Source organism: Hermetia illucens, chromosome 1, assembly GCF_905115235.1.
Source record: "Hermetia illucens chromosome 1, iHerIll2.2.curated.20191125, whole genome shotgun sequence".
NCBI classification, from domain to species: domain Eukaryota; kingdom Metazoa; phylum Arthropoda; class Insecta; order Diptera; family Stratiomyidae; genus Hermetia; species Hermetia illucens.
This window is the reverse complement of record NC_051849.1, coordinates 20,836,868-20,864,458: the sequence shown is the minus strand read 5'-3', so window position 1 is coordinate 20,864,458 and position 27,591 is coordinate 20,836,868. Positions and strand designations below refer to the sequence as shown.

Genomic DNA, 27,591 nt, shown 5'->3' with positions numbered 1-27,591 from the left:
ATGGGTATTTATGCGTTGTCTGTGATGACAATTCTTGTAGGCATTTGGTGGCTAGATATGGTGCAGAGGAAGTACCATATGTGACCGTGTTCAGCTGATAACATCTTATAGGTTCATTAGGCTCATTTCGCCATAGAATTAGTTGAAATCTCTTGTCTTCCTCCGACACCTGGATTTGCCGATACATCTTTTCGATGTCAGCAGTAAAAACAAAGCAAGGCAGCCGAAATCGTACGAGAATGGTAAATAATTCGGATTGGATGGTAGGGCCTGTAGCAAGTACATCGTTCAAACTGTATACAGGAGAGGTTTCCGAAGAGGCGTCAAAAACTACTCTAAGTTTAGTGGTGGTGCTCTCTGGCTTCAGAACGCTATGATGGGGAAGAAAGTAATGAAGACTCGGAATACTTCCTTCATCTATTTCCGTCATATGCCCCAGTTGCTTGTATTCGTTCATAAATTCATTGTACTGTTTGCGTAGTTCTGGGTTTCGTGCTAATCTCCATTCTAATTTGAAAAGTCGCCTCTCCGCATTGCCCCTAGATTTGCCGAGTTTTGCTGGATCCACCTTGAAAGGCAGTTTCACAATGAAACGTCCATTGTTCGTTCGTTTCATGGTTTGAGCAAAATGATTTTCACACTTTATTTCTTGTGTTGTCATCGCAAGGTTCTCTGTAGATTCCGGTTCCTCCAGTTTCCAAAAACGCTCTATCTGCTCGCTGAGCTTGGAATCATCAGTGTTGAGGATGCCGCATGTAACCTCTTTCTGATAGGATGTTGCAACCCTTCCAGCAATTATCCAGCCAAAGACCGTGTTTTCCAGCAGTGGCAGGTTCCTTGATAGCCGCATCTGCCCTGTAGCTAATAGTAAATATCAGCTCCGAAAAGTAGATCAATATGCCCTTCCCGATCAAAATGAGGATCGGCAAGCTGAATGTTGCCGGGTATGGCCCAATTCCTTGAATTCAGACCTTGCGATGGTTGAGAGGATGTTATATGTGGTAAAACTATAGCGTCTATCTTCCGTGCAAACGTAGTGATTCTTGATTGCAATGACAACGTTACCTTCTGTTGCGATTGTTGCGACGCTCCGCCCAGACCACGAATGTGTATATGGTAACTAGTTGGTTGTAGTCCCAGCTTTCTCACAGCTGTTTCTGTAATTATGTTTATTTGGGAGCCACTGTCCAGCAGAGCTCTCATTTCTATCGATTTGCCCTTTTGGTTTGTCACCTTGATGAGTGCAGTAGCTAATAGGACAAAAGGCCCCTCTGATGCAGATATTTCCGTTGATAATGCAATAGAATGGTTGACATTTGTAGAACCCTTGTCCTTTACAACACGTGATACTTGACCTTGCTTGGTGGCGCTGGCTGTTGTTTGAATTGCGGTGATAGAGGGCGTTGTTTTGTCTTGATTGTTGGCGTCCATATGTAGTAGAGTGTTGTGCTTCTTGCCACATTTAAGACAACTTCCTGCGCTGCACTGTGCACTTCGATGTCCTTCCCGTAGGCAGCTCAAACATAGCCTCAGCTGCTTGATTTTGGCTACTCGATCCCAGATGGACAATTGTTTAAAGGCTTCACATGTGTAGATTCGATGGGTTCCCTTGCAGTTTTTGCACTGTAAAGATTGACTGTCCTTGGTGGATATTAAAGCCGAGGTTCGGTTTGTAGGTTTGTTTTGAGTCATACTCCTCTTGTCGCTACACAAGGCCTCTAAAGACTGAAAGCGTCTTTCCAAAAACGCGAGAAATACATCAACCGGCTGCAGTTCTCGTGGTGAAGTCAAAGTTTGTTCGTATAAGGCGTGCGTAACCTTGTCTAACTTCTTCAGTAAAATATGTAATAAAATGGGATCCCAACTAGCTATATTGATATTAAAGTTCTTGAGTCCTGCTAGACATTCCTTCGTAATGTCATGAAGTTTTTTCAAAGCACTGGGGGAGTCCGAAGTAATCATCGGCTGCTGTGTGAGCCTATCCAATAGCGTGGCTACCATCAATCGTTGATTGCTGTAGCGGTTTGTTAGCGTTGTCCGTGCAATGTCATAATTTTCGTCAGTGATGGGCAGATGACGTATAAGTCGCTCTGCTTCACCCTTTAGATTGCTCTTCAAATACCACATTTTCTGAGCATTTCCCAATTGCTGCTCGTGAATCATCTGGCGGAATAAGTCGTGGAAGGATTGCCATTGTGCATAACCGCCGTCAAAGGCAGGAATTGTCACGTGTGACAAGTTGATGCTTGGAAAGGTCCTTGTAGCGGGAGCTATGCTAAGATCTAGCTTTGAAAGGCATTCCGCGAGAAATATTAAGGTGTCTTGAATTTGCTCTTCGAGGTTGAGAAAATTCTCCTCGTTGTACCCTAACTCATTTGGATCGCTGGAATATTGCCATATATTCTGATGGCCTTGACGCAACTCTTCCCAGTACTTTGATAAAGTAGCTGACTTCAATTTGTAGTATGATTTGGGTTGTGCCTGTTCAACTGTGTCGATGCCGGTCATAATGTTTTCCACAGCCCGTATCCTTGATTCCTGTTGCCTTATTAGTACCACGACATCGCTGGAAAGCTCGTTCTGAGCATTGTTTACTGCCCTGGTGGCCTTTGTATCCAAGGCACCCGTGGCTGATTTACCAAAATCGATATTCAACTTGGACGTGCCTTCCAAACCCTGAAGGCGTTCCGCAATGTCATCCTTGTACTTGGTGTACTCGCGCTGCATTGAAGAGAAATATTGTTTCTCGAAATATGGATGAGGTGGAAGATAATGCGCTAACTCTTCAAGCTTTTCATTTCTCTCCGAAAAGGCTGTCCAGAGATTTTCCAATTGTTCCAATCTCGTCGTGAGATATTCCTTTGTCTTACGAGCTACCGAATCTTTCCGGTAGTTACTCAAAAGACGCTGAATCTCCTGGCCCGTCACATCTTGTTGGTGAGTAAGATTGTTAACTTTCTCAAGTATCGCCTCCATGATTGGCTAAGATAATTCCACAAAGTTATTAACTCGCCTCGTGTCCTTTTAATGTTGTGATCGGCCGATCACGTCGGGGTCACCAAAAAATGTTTTGTTCCTGATAGGTCCACTCGGTGATACACCGGGTGAGTCTTTCTTCTTGATCAAGTGAAACACCTGCTCAAGTCAAAACCAAGTAAAGTTCGTTTTCAAGTCTGTCAGTATGTTCATTGGGTGAAACACCGAATGAGTCCGTCTTTCTTAATTGGGTGGAACACCGAATCAAGTTTAGTCCAGTAGAGTATATTTCCAAATCTTCGAAGTCTCCAGCAGCCTCACTGGAGAAGAATAAAAGGCTTAGTTCTTCGGGACTTGAAAATACACTAAATTCTTTATTAATTGTTCTCGCTTAAATAGGTACAAAAGTGCTTACGCGCTAATATCAAAAAGTGTACAAAAATGCTTACTTGCTATGAGAAAAATTACAAATTGCTTACATGCTAAATATGCGTGCATGCGAAAAATATTCACCTTGGATATGCAAATATTTTTTGCATGCACCGGATGCGCGTGCAGACGGTTTTTTTTTTACTGCAGCCTGAACAGGTACGTTTGACGTTATTTTTGCGATGCTTGGCGTTGAATGAAGTGCGTGAAGCTTGTTCGCTAAGTCGGTTGCAGTTTGAGTTGACTGATCGTCTCATCCATAGACTTAGAGTCTAGGGTGTCTAGAACTACGCCCTCTTTAAGTTGTGGTGGTGGAGAAACTGAGGGATATCTCATCATTGACGTGCTCTCCATCCTTGTTTTTTTCTCCTGAATGGTTTGACTACTTCATTAGGTGCTCGCTTAAGCAAGCGTATCAACTAGGATGCTACCTTTTCTTGATATCCTCATTGTTACTGCTACCCGGCAATTCTTCTGGGAATCGCAAGGTGTAGCCAAATGAGCCGTCAAAGCTGACACTCAACTCCTTTGGCGATCGTACTGTGCTTCCTTGATTTGAGGAAACAATATTACGGGAGTCAATCACAACTAATATTGAATACGCTCATATGAATGTTTCCCTGGCTGAGATTGGCTTTAGAAGGTCATCAGTTGAGATGAAGGATTTTTTGCATTCTGGGGCAATATTTAAAAGCAATCAGTATTCGATGCTTCCTCTAAACTGTAGAGAGTATTAATTTTAAAGCCATGAAAGCGAGGCACAAAGCCTGCAAAACTACATCAATCTTGCACTTTAGTATGATGAAAATACCATCACATACAGCTATCTCCAGCGTCATTCTAGCATCACAAATGGCAATCCATCACTTGGAACTTACAGGTCTTAATTCATTTTTTTGAGATACAAAAACAAAGCTCCATGAGAGCTGTATTAGAAACACCGACGCGTCCAAGCCTGGTTCGGAATACAGATTTCCCTGATCACGCCGGCTTTGAGGGGCTCCAGACAAAAAAGACCATAACACTCTTGAATATCAAATTATTTTCGGTATTTTGATGCCTCTGGCCAAGATGACCAGTGTCCGATCCATCATTAGAAGTACATTACGTAATTTATTTAAGCACTGATGCATGTCCATTCGGTTAAGTTGGTGGTACTCGTGCCTATTTCTGGGGAAGAGTAGTGAGTTGAGCACTGGCAATGTTTGGCTGGCGGCCTATAGAGTCATCTGTCTCGTCACACTTTCGTGACACAGCGAGATTACCTGACATAATTCCCTTCTTAAGAAGGCATCTTTGGGTCTATGATTGATTTTGTAATTGTTTCGGTGAGTTGGGTTCTTGAAACATTGAAAAATTGTATAATTTGACCAAATTAAGGGGGAACGAATTCGTAACTTCCTCTCTTGTCAGTTATGAAGCAAAGAGTTTTTTTGGAGACGAGTATCTTAGTGAAGTATAAAGATATGAACCTTTAAAAGATGTAATGTAGAGAGATATGATCTCTTGGATGATGTAAGGTGTAGAGAGGTGAACCAACCAGAGAGAAGTGAACCCGAATCCGCTAATCATATATTCCCCTCACAACTTATTAAAGATTTTTCATGTAGATACCTATCTCAATGGCTAACATTCCACACGTTTTCGGTTAAAATAAACTTCAAGTAGGAGTTGATGCCAATTATAGTCCGCAATAAGGAAAAGTACAAATATCAATTTGTTAATACCATTACTCATGACTAAGTGATCAGGCAGTATCTCGGAAATATGGTGGTTTAAAACAACAATGACTTGGAATTTCGGAAGGTCTTTGGTCGCATGCGGTTTCCTGTTCAATGAATAAGTGCAATTCATAGCCAAGAAAAAAAAAATAGATTGTTTATTTACGCATGGAGGGCTTTCCAGGTGGGGGCCACTTACTTCTTGAAAGTGACAATTTCTAGTTTAATTAGCCTCACTTGTTTTGTGGAAATACACACTTGAATGCAGAAATCATTCAAAGTCTACGAAAGTGGTTGACTAACCTGTTTCAAGGTGTTTCCGAAATGAACAATGGAACTAATCACTTTACAAAACATGCAGAGCTGTAATGTGAACCACATGCCAATTTTTGAAAACTTTAATTCGAAGTATACATATCTTAAATTTTACAATTATATCTTGAACGGCCATGACTTAAAATTCTGTGGGAAATCATGAATGCATTTTAATTCAAATTATTTTTTTTAATAAATTCAACTTTTGTCAAAAATGTAAAGTCACTTTGAAATGGAGCGCACTTCTTATGCATTTCCATTGTCATGAAGAAGTCATAGATATCTTTTTTTACATGGGCTCGGATAATTGGGATCTGGTTAACAGGTCAAATAAAAACATCCTACATATTTCAAACAAAGGGGTCTTGTATAATCCCTCATGAATTTAAAATCAAATGTATGATTCAAACAAAGCAGAAGACGAAAGAGGGCGAAATCTGACACCGATCTATCTAGGTGTACCTCTTACGAGTCGGCAATGAAACGGCTGGAATCAACGAACTCCTAAAATAAGCGAAAAATACATTATAAATTGGATTTATGGATATATAAAGTGTAGTGTTTGCGGCTTTGCGATAGGAGCGGTATTCCATTCACCTTTTCTTTTTCTTTTCTTTTCACCTTATTATTTTTTTTATCCTCACATTTTTTCTGCCCCTTTAATTATTTCAATTCCCGTCCCTACCTTCATTTAAATACAATACTTAATAATTTAACTAATCAAATTTTCTTATTTTTAAACAATCTAACCACTGGTCGCTTTCCCTTAAATTTTATAGTTCACAATCTATTTTTCATAAAATTGCTCGTGTTGCAATTTATTAGGTTCGGGCAGGTGGTTGTTCGCGGCTGAGGGGAATGACCTTCTGCATACTTCAGCACCGTGTATGTTGCTGTTGATGCTGCGCCGGAGTGGACTTTTAAGTTCAAGGCCACGAAGCGCGAATGAAATTAGTGAGGCCGAGTCCGGCTGATCGATGGACAGCTGAGATGAGCGGGACCGGTGGTCGTCATTTGATAAGGGAGTCTGGTGAGTGCAGTTGCATTGCAGAGAAAGTGCGTGCGTTGTGTGAGAAGTTGCAATTTTGTGAAAATAAATCCTTGAGACAAAAGAAGTGAAATCTTTCATATTCAATCGGTCAATGCGTAAAAGAAATTAAAGCCAAAGTTGTGGGAAATCATCGGATTCCGGTCATATTTTCTGACCAGATAATTTCGTATTCGGGCAATGCGATGCTAGTAATACCTGAGCCAAGAGACACTACACAGAACGGCTGAATCAGTAGATTCATTATTCATTATTACAGCCCCCGCTGTACGAAAAGGAAATCAGGAATTACAGAACCCTGAATATTGAAAAATAATTTGTCGTTGGCTGGATTGCATTTCGGTTTCATTTTTTTGAAGTGATTACTGAACATCAGAGGTGATCCGAGGGAGGTCCATTCAAGGGGATTGCGTGCGCTGCCACTTGATACGTCCATATTGACTGATTTTCCTGGTAACAGAAAGAGCTTCCCGCGCGAAATTTAGCGGAAAATAAAAGTAAAAGATTCGCTATTTTTCCGCACTCGAGATTGTGCAGCGGGAAAATTTGTGCCATCGCCTGCTTATACTTGTATTGTGTTTGCTGCCGTTCCATGCACAAGATAATCCGCCCTCGGTTCCGTCCAGGATCAAGACATGTACGTGCTCGACGAAAGCGTATCTCCAATTTATGCATAAATAATCCAAATGTGCAGGCACGTATTTGTTTTGCTCGAACTAACTTACTTACGTTCTGACGCCGTCCATGTGTCAAGAACCCTTGTCCATTTCTCGACAGGACCGGAGCCCGTCCTGCCGCGTCGACTGAGATAGACGCCCTAGCATTTTTTCGTCGACTCAACGCGACCATCTTGCTTTTAACAACATTGGATGCATTTCCTTCGCTTGCCTGTCGCGGGACCTGTCACCAAGAGAAATCAAGTAGGATTCAGCATTGTGGAATAACTCCAACTATACTTTATTTATCTCTTCCCCTGATCTCAACATTTTATTTTTGTTTCACTGAGGATAGTACAAACCATGTTGCCTTAAATCTTTCTCCTTTACTTGGGCTTGGGACCAGCATGTAAATAATTTGGTGGAGTTGGATGTCAACCCAATCCAAGCATCCTAATGTGTGTATCCTCCTGGACGCTAAGCGGTTTCTGTCAGGAATTGTTGCTAACTGCTGGTCGTGACCGGCAGCCCACTTCCGCAATTTTACCGTTTTGAAGTACTACCATTAAATCCTGCAGACCCTTCACTTGGTCAATGTTGCCTCCTCCCATCAGTAAGTTGTTCACGTAGAAATCGTCGATAATGGTTTTGCATGCCTGAGGATAGTAAAACTTTTCATCCTCAGCTAATTGTCGGAACGTCTGTAACGCTTAAAATAGGGCACTAGCGGTCCCATATGTGACCGTCGAGGTTACCATGTGGCCCAATCGGTGCTATTCCTCCATGAATTTGCTATATTATCACTTTAGCGCTACATCACCAGTTAGCCATTTCTCTAATTAAGAAAACCTTACCTGCGCTTTTTGTTAAGAATCACCTAGTATTTGTGCGGGCTTATCTTCTGGAGACCAAGGTTGATTGATAGGTGATGCGATTCATTGCCAAAATCCGTCGGTAAAGCATGTGACTTATCTGACGGGGGTTGAGCTGGATGTGGGTTCAAGGAGAACCCATCCGAACCTGTTTTGTCGGTGTGTTGATCACACAAGGGGGCCTCCGTATGAAACCCGGTGCCATCAAAGAACTGAACATATTTGCATCGAGCAAGATGTCGATGCGTCCAGGCATTATACCTGAAGGATCAGCTAAATTCCTACGTGATAATGTTTGAAACAACTTGAACTTGGTCGGGACTGCTAGATAAATGTTGGTTATATTTGCCACCGCCAATGCTGGCGACATCTGGATTTGGATGGGCAATTGTTGATTGTATGTCCTTTGCAGAGGCAATTGTGGCATAGTCCTTGCTTCCTTATCATTTCTCGCCTCTGTTCTAGATTCAGCGTTTTGGACTTATTGCACTGGTATATAATTTCACACTTAGTTGTTACGCGAACTGTCAACGTATCCAGTCTTTGTCGTTTCCTTGATAAGTGCAAAGCTCCGTTCCGGAGCTAAGGGTAATTCTGCTGATGCTCATATCGAGGTTTCCTACTGTTGCCTCGTCCCAGTTTTTGAGTAACCGAAAAGCCTATTAGAATCTCCCAATACACAGTTTTGATACCAAGATCTTGCATGTTGGCAACCAGATTTGCGGTAGTATCTGTAAACTAATTAATACTGGAGGCGTTTTCTTCCTTGTAAGTGATTAAATGTTATTGTGTGAAACAAAACCTTATTAAAATCGATTCAATGTTTGTCTGTCCAGTGCTCAGTGGTGGCGGCGAGGAAGGTCCCTTGGCCTTTCGTTGAGCTATCCCATCGGGTCTGCCATCTGACTATTGATGATCCTTTTTCCTTACTCTTGATCAATTGTAGAGTCTCTTGAGCTGTCGTTCTCCTGATATAGATTCATGACATCTCTTCAGGCAAGATGTCTACGTTCGAAAGCCGCAAATCACTCTCGGAGCATATAATCTGTACGAGCGCAATAGGCTTCTCCTGATTTCCTTAGTCGTCAATGCTGCAGTCCATACAGGAGCGGGATAGAGCAAGACTGAGCTAATGACTCTAGATAGCAACACTCTATTGACGTATTCGGACCCGCCAATATTTGGTAGCATTTGCGAAAGTGATGCCTTTTTTTCGACGTACTCTACATGCAACTGTGGATTTTCCTGATCGCTTCAACTTGTCTCAACTTGTGAATGTGCGTTGTAATTACAAAAACAGCAATATCGTCGGCGAAGCCTATTACTTTTACACCTCCTGGTAAATGCAGGCGGAAGACTTCATCATACCTGATGTTCCACACGAGTGGACCCGGCACTGACCCCTGAGGGCTTCCAGCTGAGACACGGTAGTAATTTGTGCTTTTGTCGCTCTTGTACTTTAGCTCAATGTCTCTAAAGTAGTTATACACTATGTTTCTCAGGTAACGTGGAGTGTTCATTCGGATGAGGAATGTTTTGATGGCGACCAGTTTACTGAGTTGAATGCATTCTTCAGGTCCAACACGACCACTTCGCAGTCATCATCTCTCACCTTTTATGGCAGTGGCAGCGGCGTCTACCACCACCTTTATTGCATTGACGGTGGAGTGATCTTCCCTGAATCCAAACTGCATATCGGAAAAGGCCCTTTCATTTTCAGCAGTCTCGCCCCATCGTTCATTCCCTCCAGTTTCTATAAGGCATATTGGGCGATATGACGACGGATCTCCAGGTTGTTTGTTACTTTTTGGCAACAAAACTAAACGCTGTTGTTTCCATTTTTGAGGGAGTATCCCTTCGTCGAGGCATTTTTGCATTGCTTGTATAAACATGTCTTCTCTCGCGTGGGCGGCCGCTTTCACTGTTTTATTGAGAATATCATCAGGTCCCGGGGCTTTCTTGTTCTTTATTTTTTATACCTGGAACAATTCATCTTCGGTGATACGCGGTATGATCTCTAAACCAGCTGCACCGATTGCTTCGATGACTGTGTCAGTGCCTTCACAATTGACGCCATTATCAGACAAGCTACTGGCGGTGTTTTCTTCCCCTTTATTTTAGACATCACTACTCTATAGGGTGTGCGCAAGGGTTTAGGTCAGCTTTTTGCAGAGGTTTTTAAAGCCTCTGTTTTTAGTTTGTTTGATGGCTCTCTGCTTATCATGTTTCAATTGTTTGAATGTAGAGAGCAGGTCCGGGATGTTCAATCTTCTCCTCGTCCGTTGGACGATTCTTCGGGCTTGCAGGCACTTTGCCCTCAGCATCATTATTTCCTCACTCCACTTGTTGAATGGTGCACTTCTTCTGTCGGGAACTCTTCTCGGCATTGCAGTATCGTTTCTAATTTTTCGGCTGATCCTTGATTCATACTGGCGAAGTTCATCACCAAGTCAAACGCATTTTTATCAAAGAGGTTAGCCTTCCATTTTGAACCTGCCAGTTTGAGATTCTACGCTATTCTGTGCTCTTTGTTTTCAAGCACTACCGCCTGATAATTACTGTTGGTGAACTCTTCGCTAGTCCAACACCTCATCTTAGGCAGAAGCAAAACGCTAGCGAAAGTGATGTCAATGTTCGAACCCATATCGGCTTTACGATATGTGCTTGCCTCACCGTTATTTGCAATTAATAATTCCAAAAATGCAAACGCTTCCAGTAGTCTTTGTCTGTTTAGGATCAGCGCAATATTTATGTCTTCGGAAATGAGCATAAAACCTTTATACCCAAAGCGGCGAGCTTTCGGTATTCCAAGTTGTTTATTGCTACGAAAAATTGATATCTGGACTTTTCCGGCCTTAATTTCAAGCCGAACTTGACCCTTTTTTGGGTAAAACCAAACCTTATTAAAATCGGTTTACTGTCTGTCTGTCTTTTTTTTTTGAGGAGGTGGAAATCTTCAAAAGACACTGGTCTGGATACACCAGCGTGTGGAATTTTCTACCCACTAAAACCACCCCCCCTCCCTGCCCCGCGGAACCACCATAAGTTATTACATCACGGGGCGGAGTCAGCTCACTCTACCTTAATCCCATTCTTCTATACGCAGCGCACGTGACCGCGCTTTTCTCCTTTCCTCTGCCTTTCGCAGTTTATCTTGAATGGATGCGATCATGGAGTTGACCGCATCCCAATTCTCTTGATGTGCTAGCATTTTCGACACCAGATTTTCTGGTACCAGCACCTCTTCTACAGTCTTCTCTAGATTCCCCCTTTCTTCCACAAATCTCGAACAGTGGAAGAATACATGCTCTGGGTCCTCTGGGACTCCATCACAATTTGGACAGTCGGGTGAGGTCTCCAATTGAAACCTGTGAAGGTATTGGAGATATCCTCCATGTCCCGTGAGAAACTGGGTGAGATTATAGTTAATCTCACCGTGTCGTCTCTCCAACCACTCCTTGATGGCAGGAATGAGCCTGTGAGTCCACCGACCCTTTCCCGAGCGTTCCCACCGCTATATTCGCTATCTCATATATTCGCTATCTCATCTGCCAAGATGTCAATCGGCATCATTCCAGAGATGACGAATGCTGCATCATCTGAGACAGTCCTAAAGGCAGAGCATACCCTCAGTGCTGTCCTCCTGTAGACTGCATTCAGTTTGCTAGTATTAATTGACATCTGCAACGCCTCGCTCCAAACTGGGGTCGCATAGAGCATGATTGCGGTCACCACCCTGGCTATAAGCAACCTAGAGGTATGCCGTGGCCCTCCCACTTTCGGCATCATCCTCGCCAGGGCCATACTAGCAGTGGATGATTTATTACAAACATACTGTACGTGTTGCTTATAGCTGAGCTTCTTGTCTATCACCACCCCCAAGTATTTGATAGTCGGCTTGGAAGTGATGATATGATTCCCGATTCTAACACAGGCGTAATTTCTCTTTCGGCGCTTAGTGATGAGGACCGCTTCTGTTTTTTCCTCCCCAAGCGTCAGACCAGAACTCTCTAACCAGCATTTGACAGCACTGATTGCCTCGCTTGAGTATAACTCAGCATCTTCGAGATGCTTTGCGACAACAACCAGCGCTATGTCGTCAGCGTAACCCACCACTGTGGCATCCTCCGAAAGGGGAAGATCAAGTACATCGTTGCACATGATGTTCCACAGTAGTGGGCCCAATATGGAGCCCTGTGGGACAACCGCGGAAACAACGTACACCTGGGGTCCGCCATCGGTGTCATACGAGAGCCTCCTTTCAGTTAAGTAACTATCGACGATAGTAGCGAGATAGGCGGGAGTAGCAACTTTCGCTAGGGATTCGCGTATTAGATTCCAACTGGCCGAATTGAATGCACTTTTCACGTCCAGGGTTACTACCACGCAATATTTGCTGGTACTACCCTTGCCGTGGATTGCATCTTCAGCCAAGCCACTAACCAATTTGATGGCATCGATAGTTGATCTGGCTTTTCGGAACCCATACTGCCGATTTGAAAGGCCGCCTTGGCTCTCAACAACCGGGAGTAATCTATTATAGATTACCCGCTCTAACATTTTCCCCACCGTGTCCAAAAGACATATGGGTCGGTATGACGATGGTTCACCTGGAGGTTTACCAGGCTTAGACAGAAGTACCAACTTCTGCCGCTTCCATGCCGCTGTCTGTCCGTCTATCCGTCTGTCTGTCACACGTATTTTTCTCGGATATGGTAATAGCGATTGATACCAAATTTGGTGGAAAGGTGGGAACTATAAACGCTCCTTTTACGTCGAATTTAAGGGGGCAGGGTCCCCATACATTTTGATTTTTTTTTCACCAAATATAGTTATGTGGGGTATCAAATCAAATCTCGATTAGTACTTTCCGGATGCCGTCTTACTTACCGACATTTGTTGGAAAGGTCGCGGGGAGTCGACAGTGATCATCCCTTAGAAACTATCTACCTGAAAAATCTGAAAAAAAACAAGGTGCTGCCAGTATATGGTAGCCAGGCTCCGAAATACCCTCCGTACTGATATCTGTTCAAATAAATTGAATAATAGTATATTACTATAATTTTCATTTATTGGCTGCAGAACCCCCATAGGTTCATCCTAGTAGCTATGTAGGCTATAATATAGAACATGATCCTACCAAGTTTGGTAGAAATCGCACTACTGGCAACAAAGTTATAATAGGTCAAAGTTGTTACTTCTTTGCAAATTCAAGATTTTTAATGTCAATATCACCCGAAAGTAGATATATTACGTGTTACGTACTAATGGGACAAATGCACACTCAAATTTCAATTTTCAGCAGAACTTGTCCGCTGGTTGTTATCGCTTGGTACCTCCATTTCTTAAGAGGGTTTTTAATGTCTCATGCCAATTGTGAGTGGGCGACCATTATCCATTTGCTCTGCTTCTTGTGAAACAGTGGTTACGTGGGCATAGGGGATGATCAGTTGACGGATGGCAGGCCTATTACAGGGCAGCATGGTTTTTGTGACCACTTCATATGGGGATCACCTCTGCTATTCCAAAGGTCCAATACTCGTTTTGGCATCTTAAACTCAAGGTTATGAGGAATGGTAAGGAGTCAAATATTCGGAGATGATAATCTGGAAATCAAACTTCTATCCCTTAATCGCATTGTCATCGCCATTGTCAGTTGTTTCCGCTACCAATCCTATAATATGTTGAATACCGTTCCTCATAACTTAACCAACCAACAAACATATCAAAAACAGTCTCTTTAAACCCCTTTTCTGAAACAGCTATTGTCGAATGCCTTAAAAGTCGGACATTCGCTATTATTTGGCAAGTGAATTTCATTTCCATAATAACGGAGAGAATTGTCGTTGGAATGTAATTGCAGTAATATAAAGATAAATATATGTAAGTGCATATAACACACAAATTCCTAGTCTGTTGCGCATACAGATGTAACGTTAGCTAAGTGAAAAGTTTTTTTTCAGGTTTCACTATCAACATTTCATATATGGACATTACACACATGTGTGTATATACCGCAAGCCACATAAGTCCGTATACTTTCATCGTGACAAAATAATTAGTGGAACAAATTAGCAATAAATGGCACAATTTCCATAGATTGCATACCTGTACCTGTAGAGAATTGCGTCCAAGTTACCTTACAGAGCACTTAGCATCGTGTGTGCCAGTAAAATGGGAGGAAAATTTATGTGTCCCAGTATGGATGTGCACCGCGTATGGCAGATTTTATGGAAAGCCACAGAAATGGATACCCAGCCCATTAAGTACATTACATCATGAGACTCACTTTCGTCTATTTAGATTCCAGCAACTACATATGCTTTTAGATGCGTCTGTGCAAACAATAATCGCCTCTCGTGCATTTTGTGCGTCTAAATTGATTCTATGCATGGCGGATGATGTTGGGCGGTAATAACCACTTTAGCAGCTTCATTGAAACTTTAGGAATATAGCTTGGATGCGTTTGGCTATGGTTTAAATTCTTCTCTGGAAGAAAAGTTATGGAAAGAATTATGAGGGAACTATATACCACTCCCTTTGCTAGTCATCCTTCATAATCATCTACGGGGTGAACGGAGAACCGATGCTGACTTGGCGTGACAGTGTTTGCGCTCTGCTAGGTGAACTCTTTCCGAGATCCGAGCCTTCGGTGTCTCCGGACGGTCGCGTTCAGGAAGGGGAAGAAATTCCTCCCCTGGCGAGTTGTGAGATCGAGGAGAGCATGGCGAGGCTCAGGTCTCGGAAGTCACCTGGCTGGGATGGGATGACAGGCGAGATGTGCAAAGCCATCTGGCAGGCCATCCCATCTCATGTCCAGTGTTTGTTTGATTGTTGCTTTCGGGAGGGCTATTTCCCTGCATTCTGGAAGGCTGCCAGGGTGGTTGTGCTCCTGAAGTCGCCAGAGAAGGATAAGAGTACTCCCCGGCCGTATAGGGCATTATCTGTTCTCCCGGCCCTTGGCAAGGTCCTGGAGAGGATTATGGTCCAGCGACTGGGGGTGAAATCATCCCATCTCACATCTGCCGGGCAGTATGGCTTCCGTACTGGTAGGTCCACCGACGACGCCTTGATGCATGTTAAGAACTTTGTTGTCCGTTGTCCTCGCAAGTACGTCCTTGGAATCTTTGTTGATTTCAAAGGCGCATTTGACTACCTAAGTTGGTCGGCTGTGTTGTCCAAAATTTGTGAGTGTGGCTGCCTGGAATTGGCTCTGTGGAAGAGCTACTTCCATGGCAGAAGAGCATTCGTCCAAGGTGTCAATGAGCGTGTGTGGGTGAATGTTGAGCGCGTCGTTAACGCGTGGTCCATTAAAGTCGGTGTCGCGATCTATACGGATAAGACCGTTGCGATGATGCTAAAAGGCATCCTACGTCGTCCGCCTTACGTAAAGTTGAACGGACTGTCTTTACAGATCTGGCAGAAAGTGACCTACTTGGGAGTTACGATCGCGGAACGCATGTCTTTGGTCGCCCACCTGCGCGAGTTCAGGCTACGTCTTACAAATTTAGCGTGTATGTTAAGGCGTGTTATGAGGTGTGAGTGGGGTCTACGCAGGAGAGCTGCTAGATCCATTTATGTGGGGCTCTTCCATGCATGTTCTACGTATGGGCCTCCTATGTTGTGCGATTTGTCGCTGACGGTGAGGGGCAGGAAGCTGCTCTACGCTTGTCAGCGAGTGGCTTTGTTAGCGTGTCTTCCAGTGTGTCGTACGGTCTCGATCGACGCCATGCAGGTCTTGATCTGGAGGTAGTCCGGCGTGCCACGGCCTACAGGGTCAGGAGGGGCGTACCTTTGCTGCAAACAGATTTAGTTAGTTTTAAGCAGGTTGAAGGGCTAGGGCCGCTTGCGGTCAAAAAGGTGTTAGACGAGAGTGGGAAAGATCGGGTCACATATATGTACGTCAGGTATGTGTCTGCCAGAGGAAGTCCCGTCGTAGACTTTGGGCTTGAGATGGGATTGCTCCTGACTGGACATGTTAGCTTGAATGGGTTCCTCTTCAAGCGCAACCTTGCCTCCAGTCAGGATTGTGTTTTATGTGGGGCTGACTCGGAGGACATGTTCTCTGTGTCTGTCCAGCGTACAGTGACATCCGCAATCTAGACGACATGGGCGTTCACGTATTGAACGGTATCTACGAAGTTAGCCAGTACCTTGCTAGCAGTGGGATACTTAAATGCGCTAATGCGTTCGCGGGTGCTGCCTTCCGACGAAGGAGGGAGCTTCTCGACGCTGCTTCGCTTGCAGCTGATGGGCGAATGGCCTAGTGGCCGCGGTGGTTAGCCACCAGTCTTGTGTGTTTGGTGTTAGTGTTGCCTTGTGATGTCCTTTGTGTTGTATTGTACGCAGAGCGGTAGTTAGCTGGTGAAAGGTTCCGTTGCGGTTCTCCGCCTCGGGTTGATTCCAGTTAACCCTTTGGGGAGTTCCGTCCCAACGTACTCGAGGAGGACGATCAGACCCGAGTTTGCAAGGGACTCATCTGAAGTGGCTCTGCCACGAAGCCCCACCGGAGGTAATCTGGTATCATGGGAACCGGGATGGCCCTCTGGGAGCATATGCTCCAGGAGAATTCGTGGAGGATGTGTTCTCGGCCCGGTTATTTGCGGTTGGCCCTCTAGTGGGAGTTTCATGGTGGTTGTGGTTATGCCTACATCGCGGGCCGAGCTCCTCGGAGCTCGAGCGTGGAGTTGCCCTGTACAACTCCTTAGTTGCGGCAGAGGTGTTAGATAGGCCTCGCATCAACTGGTATGAATGCTGAGCACTCAGTATAAATCAGGACGGCTGTGCTTGCATGGCGGGGCTCTGATTGTGGTCCCAAAATCAATCCGTGTCCAAAGAGGACCGTGGGATTATGCCTTCACGGCAGGTACTCACGTTAAACCCTCAGGACTTTCATCATCATCAACGGTGCAACAACAGGTATCCGGTCTAGGCTTGTCTTAATAAGGAACTCCAGACATCCCGGTTTTTCGCCGAGGTCCACCAATTCGATATCTCTAAAAGCTGTCTGGCGTCCTGACCTACGCCATCGCTCCATCTTAGGCACGGTCTGCCTCGTCTTCCTTTTCTACTATAGATATTGCCCTTATAGACTTTTCGGATGGGATCATCCTCATCCATACGGACTAAGATTTTATCCACAACCGGACGGTCATGGTATCGCTCATAGATTTCGTCGTTATGTAGGCGACGGAATCGTCCATCCTCATGGAGGGGGGCCAAAAATTCTTCGGAGGATTTTTCTCTCGAATGCGGCCAAGAGTTCGCAATTCTTTTTGCTAAGAACCCAAGTCTCCGACGAATACATGAGGACTGGAAAGATCATAGTCTTGTACAGTTTGAACTTTGACCCTATGGTGAAACGTTTCGAGTGGAACAGTTTTTGTACGGCGAAATAGACTCTGTTGGCTGACAACAACCGTGCGCGGATTTCCTCATCGTAGCTGTTATCGGTTGTGATTTTCGACCCTAGATAGGAGAAATTATCAAGGTCTCAAAGTTGTATTCTCCAATCTTTATTCTTTCTGTTTGACCAGTGCGGTTTGATGTTGTTGGTTGGTTGGTTTTCGATGCTGACGTTGCTACCATATACTTTGCCTTGCCTTTATTGATATGCAGCCCAAGGTTTCACGCAAATCGCCGCCTGCTCGATCTGGATGAAAGCAGTTTGTACGCCTCGGGTCGTTCTTCCCATAATTTCGATATCGTTGGCATAGGCCAGTAGTTAGGTGGACTTAAAGAACATCGTACTTCTTGCATTTACCTCAGCATCAGGGATCACTTTCTCGAGGGCCAGGTTAAAGAGGACGCATGATAGGGCATCCCCTTGTCTTAGACCGTTGTTGATGTCGAATGGTCTTGAGAGTGATCCTGCTGCTTTTATCTGTCCTCGCACATTGGTCAGGGTCAGCCTAGTCAGTCTTATCAATTTCATTGGGATACCGAATTCTCTCATGGCCGTGTACAGTTTTACCCTGGCTATGCTATCATAGGCGGCCTTGAAGTCGATGAATACATGGTGCAACTGATGTCTATATTCCAACAGTTTTTCCATCGCTTGCCGCAGAGAGAAAATCTGATCTGTTGCTGATTTGTCTGGAGTGAAGTCTCTTTGGTATGGGCCAATGATGTTCTGGGCGTATGGGGCTATCCGGCCTAGCAAGATAGTGGGAAATATCTTATAGATGGTACTCAGCAGCGTGATACCCTCATAATTGCTGCACTGTGTGATATCTCCCTTTTTATCCCGGTATCCGGTCTAGGCCTGCCTTAATAAGGAACTCCAGACATCCCGGTTTTGCGCCTTTTAATGTATGAGACAGATAATGCCTCGTTACCAATCGTCAGGCATTGATTCGCTGTCCTACACCTTGAGCACAAGTTGATGAACCACTTGGTGTAACTGGTCGCCTCCATATTTAACTACGTTCAAAAATGTTTCCAATATTATATAGAAGAGAGATAAGCCTCATATTTTTGAGATGGGCGAAGCAACCCTCCTTGGGACTAGGTCCCAGGAGAGCTGATTTCAAGGATACTGGGACGTCCCCGTTATTCAGGCATTACTTGGAATAGCGAAACGTTCACTGATAGTGAGCCCACACATGCGTAGGATGAAGTTGGAGATAACGTCAGAACCCGATGATTTTTTTTTGTTAGACCGGATGATTGCAAGTTCAACTTCTTCTTGAGAAGTAAAGAAGGAGCGAACGAGCCGATTCTGACTATGTCAGCCGGGCGGCTGGGAGAAATGGGCATAGGTAGGACCCTTCCAAACTCGACCTTTTATCGTTGACAGCAGTGGCGACTGCCGAGTTCCAGATGTAGTCCGCGGGCGACTTGGCTCTGAATAAGTGGCTGGAGTAGTCCACCCAGGTAGATATTTTTTCGTTCCGGGAGTAGAACATGAGGTTTCCCATTTTTAGGTGACGTTGAGAGACTTTTTTCTTCCAGCGAGTCGATTAGTTATGGAAAAAACTTGGGGACCAGGTTTGAAGGGCTTGAGAAGCTTCTTGTAGGAGGCAATCAGTTCGGATCTAATAGCTCCATCATTTTTTCTGGACATATTTGTAATGATCTCGGAGATGAGACGGTAGCCAGCATTGCATCTGGTACGTAATCGATGGAGTAATTGTTTTCTACTGGAGTCTGTTCCTGTTGCGGAATAAGAGGTTGATTGAGCAGGAAGAGCATCCGTATTTATAGTAGCCAGGCTATTCGAAGGCAGGGTTGAATTTCCTAATGTAAGTTGCCAGCCCTTGATGGGTTCGAATACGCGTTATGTCCAGGGGAGGACCCAGTGCACTGGACCTAGTTTGTCAGATTGAAGGGTCTACATTTGTATGGCCGGGGGAGGGAGGGGCGAATTTGCTGTAAATGCATATAGAGAATAAGGGCATGATAGTCGGAGTGACATGCCAGGGAGGAGCAGCTAGTGTCACAGGCTGAGAGATTGGACGAGATTATAAAACCGTCTGGGATGAAGAACCTACGAGGAAAGTTTGGTACTCCCGCATTAATGATGTCCGCGCTACGGAATGGGTCTGACTAGAACCAATCAAAGAAAACTTTGCCGTTTTCCTTATTAATTGAGTCGCCCCAAGTTACATACCTGGTATTGAGGTCACCTCCACGCAGGAAAGCGTCAAAACTGACCGCGATTTCCCAGACAAGTCGCCGTTCCTAACAGGCAGTCTGGCTACTGCTAGCAGGCAGTTTGAAGCAAGTAAATCCAATGGAATGGTGTTTGCTCTTAGCCCCAATTTGACTAGGATGGCTGCGTCACTGCGGAATTGATATATCCGGGAGCGTGTGGTTTAATCTTAGGAGCCCTGGTTTGGTTTCGTTTAGGAGAACAACCCCTTTCTTTGAGGACTTTGTGAAGAGCCAAATGAGCAATGAGTGTTGAGCTTCATTTTGCTTATCTAGCAATTTGAAGAGGAATTGTAAATATTCTTAGGGTCTATCTACAAGGGGGAGACGAAGGTAGTTCTGATAGGAGACAGAGATTGTGGTTCTGCAGACCTGCATTTAGGAGCGAATATGCACGGTCACTATCCTTAGGCGAACTGATTGAGGAAGAATGGGCTCTTCATTTGGCCCCCCATGAAACCCATGTTCTCCTCCACAACTTCTCGTTCGCATTGAATGTAAATCTAAGAAATTATCGCTGCAGTGACAACATTACAAAATGATTGTGTACGCCAAGGCGAAATCAACAATTGCGACACAGAATAGACACACATTCAATAATATATTCTCGGCAAGAAACTAACCTTTGCAATTATTGGCGGTGGACTATGTTGTTTTCGCTGTTATTGCTACGCTGCTGGAATGCCATGTACGTAAGTAGGTTCACTGGCACAACCATACCATACCCGTGAAAATACCTGTCAATCAGGTTTCTTGTTTCAGTAATAGCATGTATGTCTACGTATGTACCTGCACAGGTGGTGGCCGTACTGCGTTGAATCAAAACCACATCCGAGTGCTTAAATGATAACGCAATCAAGGTATGTAAATAAAGAGAGCTTGAAAGTCACCGCAGGGTACAGTGTGCCGGCTGCCAACCGTGCACCTAAGTGGGTTGAGGAATGCAGAACGGTCTTACTTTCAATGATTAATGACCATGGCCCCAAGTTGGACGAGTACTTCATATTCCCTTCGTACAAATCTCAAGTTGCATTTGTTGCATGGAAATGGGGAATTAATATTTCTTGGGGTTCAAATCATTAGGCAAGCAATAGGGCCATTTCCAGTCATCGCAATATCCGGATGGTTCTTACTTTATAAGAAAACGCACCATTCTTGAAACTGGATGAATCAAATTAGTCTTGAATGCGTAACGCAGGGGGTCTAACAACTATCTAAATACCTGAATGGAATAAATTGTCAAACTGAACAATGCACCATCTCCCTTCATTATCTTGGTCTAACCAAATAGTTTAGATGCGTAAGTTCAGTTCAGAGTCCGGGAACTAGGAAGGACAATATGTTGCCTACTTCCAACTGTTTCAACCTGGCATCTGGTATTAACTATTCTCCCAGGTGCTGAACCTTCCTTGCACACGTGCCGAACACTGCTCCAGAATATGTGCGGAGATTTCATCACTCTCAGATGTCTCAGTGTCCGCAGCTTCCCCATGTGATAGTGCTGTCTACAGTGACCAGTGAGGGTATTAGCACTATGAGCCGGAGGTTCTTCTTGGTGAGTTTAAAAAATCTTTCGAGGGCTTCGTATCCGTATCCGTGAAGTTTAAACAATCTTTCGAGCACTTGGGTTCGTACCCGTATGCATGAGCCCCCTGGTCTCTTCCATTCCTGATAAGTTCGGCCAGTAAAGTTCCCTTAGCCGTTCCTCTTCAATTTTCAATGTCGTAACCATGAACTTTTCCGACTCCACAGAATATCATCATCATCATCAACGGCGCAACAACCGGTATTCGGTCTAGGCCTGCCTTAATAACGAACTCCAGACATCCCGGTTTTGCGCCGAGGTCCACCAATTCCACATCCCTAAAAGCTGTCTGGCGTCCTGACCCACGCCATCGCTCCATCTTAGGCAGGGTCTGCCTCGTCTTCTTTTTCTACCATAGATATTGCCCTTATAGACTTTTCGGGTGGGACCATCCTCATCCATACGGATTAAGTGACCCGCCCAACGTAACCTATTGAGCCGGATTTTATCCACAACCGGACGGTCATGGTATCGCTCATAGATTTCGTCATTGTGTAGGCTACGGAATCGTCCATCCTCATGTAGGGTTCCAAAAATTCTTCGGAGGATTCTTCTCTCGAACGCGGCCAAGAGTTCTAGCAATTTTTCTTGCTAAGAATCCAAGTTTCCGAGGAATACATGAGGACTGGCAAGATCATAGTCTTGTACAGTAAGAGCTTTGACCCTATGGTGAGACGTTTCGAGCGGAACAGTCTTCGTAAGCTGAAATAGGCTCTGTTGGCTGACAACAACCGTGCGCGGATTTCATCATAGTAGCTGTTATCGGTTGTGATTTTCGACCCTAGATAGGAGAAATTGTCAACGGTCTCAAAGTTGTATTCTCCTATCTTTATTCTTCTTCGTGTTTGACCAGTGCGGTTTGATGTTGTTGGTTGATTCGTCTTCGGTGCTGACGTTGCCACCATATATTTTGTCTTGCCTTCATTGATGTGCAGCCCAAGATCTCGCGCCGCCTGCTCGATTTGGATGAAGGCAGTTTGTTCATGTATCATGTCCGAACAAATAAACAGATTCTGCTTCCCTTTTTGTCAGTGATTTTTGTTTATTTTCCGAGGAAAAATAATTGACAACAAGCCGGGATACTGGAATCCGGGCGCTTCGGGTATAAAGGTTTTGTGTTCATCTTATGTGAAAAGCTCGCTATGCACGATTAGTCGGATTGCCCTCAAACTTTTCAGGATTATGTCCTATATTATCATCTATGCTAACGTCAAATTTTGTACTCGTTGAATGAACGTAAGGGGGTTTTCCAGAACATGATAATATACTATTATTAACTTTATTTGTGCAAATATCGGAATGGGATGTAATTTGAAGACTAGATTTCTGATCTTTTTCAGATTTTTCGGTTGGGTAGGTTCTGAGAAGGAGACCTGTTTCACTTTTTAGGACACACATTTTGTGCCCTATCTCCCCTATGTTTCACCCAGTATTAGTAAAAAGATCAGTTCCGAAAACTACTAATTGAGCCCTTTCATTTGATACCCCACATGATCATATACTGTGGAAAGAAAATGTATATGCTCCTTTCGCATGTATGGGGAGCCCCCCTTAAAATTCAACACAAAATGGCGCCACTCGCTACAAATTTCGTAACACTCGGTTCAGCCGTTTCTGAGTAAATCGAGTGTGGCAGACAGGCAGACAGGCGGAAAAACGGACAGACGGGCAGACGGATGGGCCATCGAAGGAACCACGAAGATTCTCGAGAGTGGCTTCACTAGAGCAAAAATAGACGGGATATCTATTTACAGGTGTTATGCGGCGGTATTTCAGTGAAGAATATACACATAGCGACCACTAGGCCATGATTTTTGAAATCATGCATGGTACACGAATGAAATGGTCCCGGGCGAGATCTGAAAGGTGGGCAGCTAATAAGTTTGACGAGGAGATTTTCGAAGAAGTTCTGCATGAAAATACAGTGCTTGAAGGAAGCGCAGAAGATAAAGCTTTACAGATTGGCGAAAAGTTGCGGCGAGCATGTGACGCTTCGATGCCAAGATATGGTGTATCCCAGAAGCGAGTTCTGAACTTTTGGTGGAATTCTGAAATCGGAGAATGCCGCAAGGCCTGCCTCAAGGCCAGAAGGCGCAGTAAGCGAAATAGAAATCGATCTGGATACGAGCAGCTACACAAGAACTTACTTGTGGCCATAATAAAAAGTCAAAGCGAACACTTTAAGCGACTGTGTAAGGAAGCTGACACAAACCTCTGGGCTGGGCAAACGCTTCCCACCGATTTCTCGCCCTACTCTGCTTAATGAAATAGTAATGGATCTTTTCCCACAGAATGTGAGTACCGCTAACCTTCCTACTGTCGAGATAGACACCGCCGAAGTTCCCATGGTAAGTGAAAAGGAGGTCCTCGAAGCTACGGATAAAATTGTTGGAAATAAAGCATCTGGCTGGGATAGCATCCCCAATAAAGCTCTCAAGGCAGCAGTCAAAATATCTCGAAATATGTTTGTCGAGGTGTTCACCACATGCCTTAAAGAAGGAGCATTTCCTACACAATGGAAGAAGCAGAAAATAATACTAGTCCCCAAGCTAAACAAACCTTTGGGGGAAGCTTCGTCCTATAGGCCGATATGCGTCCTAAATATGATAATACTGGCAAACTATTCGAACGAGTAATCTATAATAGATTACTTCCAATTGCCGAAAAGGAGGCGGTCTCTTCGAAAATCAGTTCGGTTTTCGAAAGAGGAGGTCTACAACGGATGCAGTTTTCCTGGTAGCTAACACAGCTACGACTGCACTTGACGAGGGCAAATGTTGTGCAGTGATCACACTTGATGTGAAGAACGCCTTCAATTCCGCTAGATGGAGGAAGATACTTGAGTCTCTAATGAACTTAGGCGTGGCGAAGTACTTGGTGCGTAAAGTTGCCGACTTCCTAATCGATAGGATTCTGTGCAGCGAATCAGATGAAGGAATGAAATTATACCAAACGACATGCGGAGTTCTACAAGGGTCTGTCCTAGGGCCACTCTTGTGGATTATTATGTATAACGGAGTACTGACGCTAGACCTTCCTACTGGTGTGGCCTCCATTGGTTTCGCGGACGATGTTGGTGTGACGGTTGTTGCGCGCCTTCTCGAAGAAGTCAAGCTTTATGCAAATGAAGCAGTCTATGAGATTAAATCCTGAAATGCTGGTCTACCGCTCGCAGAGCATAAGACGGAAATGGTACTTATTACTAAGCGGAGAAAATGCAGTTCCATGAAGAGCAAAATTGGAACACAAACAATTCATTCAAAGCTGCGCTCAAGTACTTAGGCGTAATGATTGACCAGAGGTTAAACTTCAGATTCCATGTGGAGGGTGTAGCCACCAAGGCATATAACATCGGAGCGCTGGTTGTGAAAATGCTATCAAATATAGGCCCAAGGCTTATTTCGAAGGTGGTCAGTTCGATCCTACTGTATGCAGCCCTAGTATGGGCAGATGCACTGAAAACTATAGCAAATAAGAGAAAGATTAGGGCTACGTATCGCATAAGTATACTCCGAACATGTTGCGCTTAGAGAATATCTAATGAAGCAACTGGCGTGATAGCAGGAATGGTCTCGATTGAGATTCTGGCGAAAGAAATACGACTTTACGATCGAACGTATCTCACCAGAGCAGAGGACGCAGATCACGTCTTTTTTCATTGCCCCAGATTCGAAGCTCAAAGGGCTACATTAGAAGCTACAACCGGGGAGCACTTTAAACCCGAAAATATAATGGAAATTATAGTGAAAGCATATGGATCTAAGTCGAAAAAGTGATTGCATCCATCGGAAAGCAGCTTAGGCAGGAAGAAGTCATCCGAAAGAGAGAAACACGAATATTAATATGAGCGCAGAATAAATTCTAATCCAGCCCCGCGACGTAATACCAAACGGAAGTCCTGCGGGGAGAGTGGAAAGAGAAGGAGGTGGTTTTAGTGGGTAAGAGTCCCACATAACCGTGCGGCAGGAGCCTGCGGTAGCTTTTGAAGTTTTCTACATTCCATCGGCAAAAAAAAAGACAGACAGACGGACAGACGAGCAGACGGACAGACGGACACACGGACACACGGACACACGGGCAGACGGACAGACGGACAGACATACAGAGGGATTGACAGACATTGAACTGACACAAAACCTTCAAAAGGAAAGTAGAATCTGTTTATTTGTTCGAACATGCAAACACGCCAGGCGCAACACGCAATACTATCCACAGAACAGCTCTGGCCCGAATAGCAGCGTCACGGCGCCTTTCTTGTCCAGCTCGCCCGTTCCCTTATTGCTTTCTAACGCAGTGTTATTTCCTTTATTTCTGTGGCATCCATCAACTGATACAAGGCAGTTTCGGGTGATCGTCCTGGCCGGTAAATGTACTGACATGTAGGGATTACGCATTAGAATGCTAGTTCTAATATAGTTATCTATGACCTTCTCCCTCGTTTTGAGAACGATATCAGGCAGATTGGTCTAAAAGATTTGGGGTGAAAAGGATCCTTTTACCCGCTTTCGGAATAAAGACTAATCTTGTCCGTCTCCATTTCCTTAGTATATGTCCCAAGGCTATGCTGTCCCTTACCACTGTTAAGAGAGATACTAAGATGATTTCAAGACCTCTCTGGAGTAGTACTTGGAAAATGTCATATACTTCGGGTGATTTCAATGGTTTAAAGGCTCACATTCCCTATCTTACTCTACCTTCCGATCATACCTATTTCGCTAGTTGTTCCCCTTTCTGTTCGTTGTTGCAGTGTCAAGCAGAATGCTACTGCCTTCGGCCGTGGAGTAGGACCCCGGCAAACGAGTTCTGAAGAGCAGATGTACCCTGTCTTGCACATTCTCGGTAAATGTCGCTTCTTCTTCCTTCAGACAGACAACTGGCTTCATATGCGTCAAAGACGACGTCCAGGTCTTCCACTAATCTTTCTAGCTCTATCTCGCTCCTGATGTCACCAATTACCTGAAGATACGATAACACTCAGGAGTCCCAGTCTGTTCTCCGCGGATTCCTAGCAGATCGTTCTTTAAGAGGAACAATCCTGATATATTTATTGCGACGAAATCCTCGCATGATCGTTGACTGCCAACAGAGCCTATTTCAGCTTACAAAACCTGTTTCGCTCGAAACATCTCACCATACGGTCAAGCCTTACTGTGCCAGTCCTCATGTATTCCTCGGAGACTTGGGTTCTTAGCAAGAGAAGAATCCTCCGAAGAATTTTTGGCCCTGACATGGGGATGGACGATTCCGTAACCTAGATAACTACGAAATCTATGACCGATACCATGACCGTCTAGTCGTAGATAAAATCCGACTCAATAAGTTGCGATGGGTGGGTCACTTAATTCATATGGAAGGGGATGCTCCAGCCCGGAAAGCTTATAAATCGAATATCTATGGTGGAAAAAAAGGCGAGGCAGACCCTACCTCAGATGGAGTGATGGCGGAAGTCAAGAAGCCATACACGGGATGTCTGGAGTTCCTTACTAAGCCAGACCTAGACCGGATACCGGTTTTTGCGCTGTTGATAATGATGATTTGCAAAGATGACCGTCTAGCTAGTTCCTCTTTATCAGCGCTCTGAATGCTTTATTTTTTCTTTAGCAAAGGTCAAACTAGCCCGTTCTAGCTTACGCTTCACCGATCGACTGTATCTTCCGGCTTTTGTTGTTGCGCCATTGATGATGATGGGCGATTTCAGCCACAAACTTTCGGAAAAATTTGTCCATTAAGTGACAGATCGTTATTTTCTATCTGTCATCTGTCATCTGGCCACATATCTTGGTGTTTGTCAGTGTGGTTGTCCTCTGCCGTAGGCTTATAACTTCCAAAGTAAGTGCGGTGTTGAAGTAGTCTCACGGAACTGAGGGATTTGCAACAATAAGCGATACTGTATGGATGCAATATGCTGAACAAGGAGTTGAACGGAAGAAACATAGTATATACTTACATATATGTAGTTTTTATATGAAAGAGAAAAAAATATGAAACTCATCAACAGCGCAACAATCGGTCTCTGGTCTAGGCCTGCCTTAATAAGGAACTCCAGGCATCTCAGTTTTGCGTCGAGGTCCACCAATTCGATATCCCTAAAAGCTGTCTGGCGTCCTGACCTAGGGTCTGCCTCGTCTGCTAATTATATTAAAATTATATTAATCATTATTTGCGTTATGATTCCCACTGATTGATTGGTATAGTTTTATGTGTTAATAGCAAAACACCTGCGTGGGATGGCTTGTGTTAACTGACGTCTGTTGCTACCTGTCAATAAACTAGGATATGATTCCAAGTGAATGAATTGGTATTTCCAATCCGATTAATCATTTACCTGTCTTTTTGA

The 27,591-nt window shown here is 44.3% G+C and overlaps 2 protein-coding genes across 3 annotated transcripts in view; one reads left to right on the top strand and one right to left on the bottom strand.

The window, feature by feature from the left end:
* LOC119657436 (putative ferric-chelate reductase 1 homolog) overlaps positions 1–27,591 on the top strand; it is a 148,284-nt gene that overhangs the window by 55,360 nt on the left and 65,333 nt on the right. The window lies entirely within an intron of this gene.
* LOC119646789 lies at positions 862–2,976 on the bottom strand. Its single transcript, XM_038047374.1, has one exon. It carries the CDS (start codon positions 2,974–2,976, stop codon positions 862–864), a length of 2,115 nt encoding a protein of 704 aa, XP_037903302.1.

Coding starts and splice junctions, on each gene's coding strand:
- LOC119646789 (XM_038047374.1), bottom strand. CDS start 2,976: ATGGAGGCGATACTTGAGAAAGTTAACAATCTTACTCACCAACAAGAT.